At 42.0% G+C, this 3918-nt stretch overlaps 1 protein-coding gene across 7 annotated transcripts in view; it reads right to left on the bottom strand.

Annotated features, from left to right (window-relative positions):
• The window catches only part of LOC108964995 (myosin heavy chain, non-muscle), a 46555-nt gene that overhangs the window by 33745 nt on the left and 8892 nt on the right, over window positions 1-3918 (bottom strand). For all 7 annotated transcript variants that reach the window (XM_018927103.1, XM_018927102.1, XM_018927096.1 and 4 more), the window contains exon 3: window positions 648-863. In XM_018927103.1, coding sequence (XP_018782648.1) covers window positions 648-863 — 216 coding nt within the window. The remainder of the gene's footprint in view (window positions 1-647; window positions 864-3918) is intronic.

Consider the following 3918-nt stretch of genomic DNA (forward strand, 5'->3'; position numbering starts at 1 on the left):
GAATACAAATTTTGTTAAAAATAACTTAATTTAGTAAAAAAGAACAATATTGATGTAAATTATGGCGAAAAAATTTCAATTTACCCGTTTCAAACAGAATGACTTAATTATGTGAGCACACWTTWATTGATAATAAATGGAAAATTCATTTAAACTCTCCCAAACGAAAATACTTGAATGCGCTGTAAATCAGTGGCGTTCCTAGAATAACGGAACTTTTTGCTCGCGCAATATTAGGGTTTATTACATGTTGTAAAAAAGTACTGATTGACTTAATTATATGAGCACAAGTGTACATATATACATAAATATGTCCTTTAATTGAAGCGGAAACAACAATAATTTTTTCACTTGAATATGTCGAACTTTGTGGCTGGAAGGGTGTTTTTGCGTTGAGTTCTTTTTCATTACTTTGATACGAAGATACACCTAGCCGAAAATCACCGTAATTTTTTAGGATATAAAAGTGTTGATTTTGGGTAGAAAGACGAATAACATCATTTAAAGACGAGGAACTGGAAGCATTACTTGATGAAGATAGTTGCCAAACACAGCGAGACTTCCCAGAATCCGCAAGAAGCAAGAAAATACGATATTACTTCCGCGAATTCTTATTTAATTAACCAATCATACGCAACCATACTTACATAAATTAAACCAGAATAATATCTGTCTTTGATGTTGTGTAAAACAGAAGCTTCGTTCAAACATGTCAGTTCCGCCATATCTTCGACTTTGTCAAACTTCGGCGGATTCATCTTTTGTATATCATCACGCAAAACCATAATACGTTTTCCAGTTTCGGCGAGCTCCACTTCAACCTCGTCACCATGTTCGCGTTTAATGCTAGCAGCAACGAATCCCTGTAAAAATTTAAACATTCATTTCTTCATAAGGTCTTCTAAAATTGTAAATACAATATTACATAAATTTATTCAGTTTAAAAATATATATGTATACAAACATTTAATAGTTGAAAATAATAAAAAATATGGCCAACAAATTTGAAATAATTTAAGGGGTAAGTTATTATTTTTTTTATTTTGCACTTTTTTATTATATTTAACTCGTCATAACGCATCGTAAAATCATAAATTTTTACACTTGTTTAAAAAAATTGTTGTTGGATTACAATTGTCAAAGTTATGTTTTCGCTTCGGTATAACTTATAACTTTATGAGACTACATATATGAAACCCCTAATTGAATTCTTAATATGTCAAGAATATAGTGTCACATTTTTAATTCGGTTGGAGCAAGTTTGACGTTCCGAGTGTTTTTATACTTGTCTTATAAACGTTTCTCGTTAGATTTTTAGTGTTCAAAACTTTAAACCGTTTGCCCTTTATAACTTCTAAACTATTGCATCTATCCCTTCAGAATACTATTTTTGACACGTCCTTATGCCGTAAATGCCGTATTTTTATTCATCACAACAAATACCCAAAACAATCCAGTTTTGGACGACTTAATATTCCAAATATCCCAGCAAAAACCACCGTGATCCCATTCACTAAGCGGAGATCTCTTCCGGGCCTGAGGTCCCTAACAATTAAAGGCACAGAGGTGGAAATGTCTAAGGAGGTCAAATTCCTTGGCCTCACCTTAGACTCATCATTAGAGTCATTTGAACTTAACGCTGTCCAAAGCAACAAGAGCACTGATGATTTGCATACGCCTGGCCGGCAGATCATGGGGATGCAAGCCAAGTATCATCATATGGCTGTATACCATGACATATACCATATCGTCACCTATGGAGCAGTTGCCTGGGCCACCAAAGCATCGCAGTCTTCAGTGATTCGGAAGCTGTCAAAGCTGCAAAGACTTGCTTGTGTCTGTGCTTCGGGGGCAATGCGCACATGCCCCACGGTGGCACTGGAAGTCATACTAGAGCTCCACCGCTGCATCTGGTGATCAAGCTAGCAGCAAACACACCACGCTAATGTCAGCAGAAGGCTGTGGAAGAGGGAAGGTAATGTTCTCTTGACAGATGGACTCACTAGCGGAAAGCACACCGCTAGCCCTCCTCCCAAAGGACAGCCCCACGAAGAAAATTAACCTCAAGAAGAACTTTAAAGATACTCTAAGCATCAAAACGGAGTGGAATGACTCCACGCTGGTAAGGCTTCTGGAAGACAGTACCATTCAATGGTACACTGATGGCTCTAAAACCCCAGAAGGTATTGGGGCAGGTATTGTGGAACCACGTACCGAGGTGTCCATACCTATGAGCTGCTTCCCAAGTATCTTCCAGGCAGAAGTTTTTGCCATCTATCAGTGCGCTGAAGTCAACCTCAGCCGCAACTATCGCAACCAGAGCATAGCATTCTTAGCGATAGTCAAGCGGCTCTAAAAGCGATCTTGTCATACGAGACCAAATCGCTTTTAGTTGAGGAATGTATAGAAATGCTAAACCGCATGTCCTTGTCCTTATCTCCCTGCGGGTGGACCCCTCCAGGGCGGGGGGAAACCGAATATACCCGCGGCAAGGCATGCCTGTCATAAGAGGCGACTATAAGCCATATGCACTATGTCAGGCTTTAGAGACCATGTTTTGATGTCAACATGGTCTAAGTCATATAAGTGCTATAATATTCAGCTGGAAGTCAAATTCTAAGCTTTATATTTATATCTCAAAATATAAGGCATTTGTCACAGCTACAAATGCAACCAGTCATTGAGTATATACGGGAACTCAACTGGAAGTAGCAAATAGTTGCAAAGTCAGACCAAAGACTATAACCTGGTACCACGGGGAGCAGTAAGCCCTTGGAGGTAACTCCAATCTGCTCATTGGGTTTAGCCCTTTGGGGAGATTCGTGGGGGCTGTGGTTTATACCTAAATGCAGGAAGGGCATTAGTCCAATGTGGAGTCGCACTGCGGCCGCGTGCCGGACCCAAAGTACGGCAGAGGTTTTAGATGGGCCTCGTACCTGACCAAGGTGGCTAAGGGTGGACGTTTAACACACACCCTAGGGTGGACATTACAACACACACCCTAACCAATTGGAACCTGAGTATGAGTGTATGTGGCGGCACTCATGCTTTGGTTCTCCAGAGTATGAGTGTAGGTGCATGCACTTGTGCTTTGGGGCGCTGATCAACGCATTGTATTGATCTACGTGCATGAGAAGGCCGACGAACTGGCCCGCACTGCGGCAGCATCAAAGATTTTGGGACCAGAGCCATACATAGCGGTAGGACCCCACACTCTTAAGAAGCTGCTCCGCACGGAGGAGAGAGAACGGCACTGGCGGCAGGCATCAAGTATGCGCCACGCCAAGCTGCTCCTGGGAGGATACTATCTCTCCAGGTTTAAAGAACTACTCCACCTCCCCCGAGAAAAATTTCGTCTCCTCGTCGCAATCTACACAGGGCACTGTAAGCTCAGGAAACACCTGTCCAACATGGGCATGGTCTCCTGTGCTAACTGCCGGTTCTGCGACCTGGAACACGAAACACCAGCACATCAGCAGGGATCACATCACCTCACTAGCGCCCGGCAAACTCCTGGAACTATTCAGGCTGCTGGGGCTCTGGGAGATCATGTGATATAGGAGAGGGTACAATAGACCCAGGGTGACGAGTAGAGTTTGAAATCCGGATGTCTGTCTGTCCGTCCGTCTGTGCAAGCTGTAACTTGAGTAAAAATTGAGATATCATGATGAAACTTGGTACTCGYATTTCTTGGCTCTATAAGAAGGTTAAGTTCGAAGATGGGCAACATCGGCCCACTGCCGCGCCCACAAAATGGCGAAAACCGAAAACCTAAAAAGTGTCATAACTAAGCCATAAATAAAGATATTAAAGTGAAATTTGGCAAAAAGGATCGCAATAGGGACGGGCATATTTGCCCGTAATTTTTTGGAAAAGTGGGCGTGGCCCCGCCCCCTACTAAGTTTTTTGTACATATCT

Source organism: Bactrocera latifrons, unplaced genomic scaffold (genome assembly GCF_001853355.1).
Source record: "Bactrocera latifrons isolate USDA-ARS-PBARC rearing strain unplaced genomic scaffold, ASM185335v1 scaffold_131, whole genome shotgun sequence".
NCBI lineage: Eukaryota > Metazoa > Arthropoda > Insecta > Diptera > Tephritidae > Bactrocera > Bactrocera latifrons.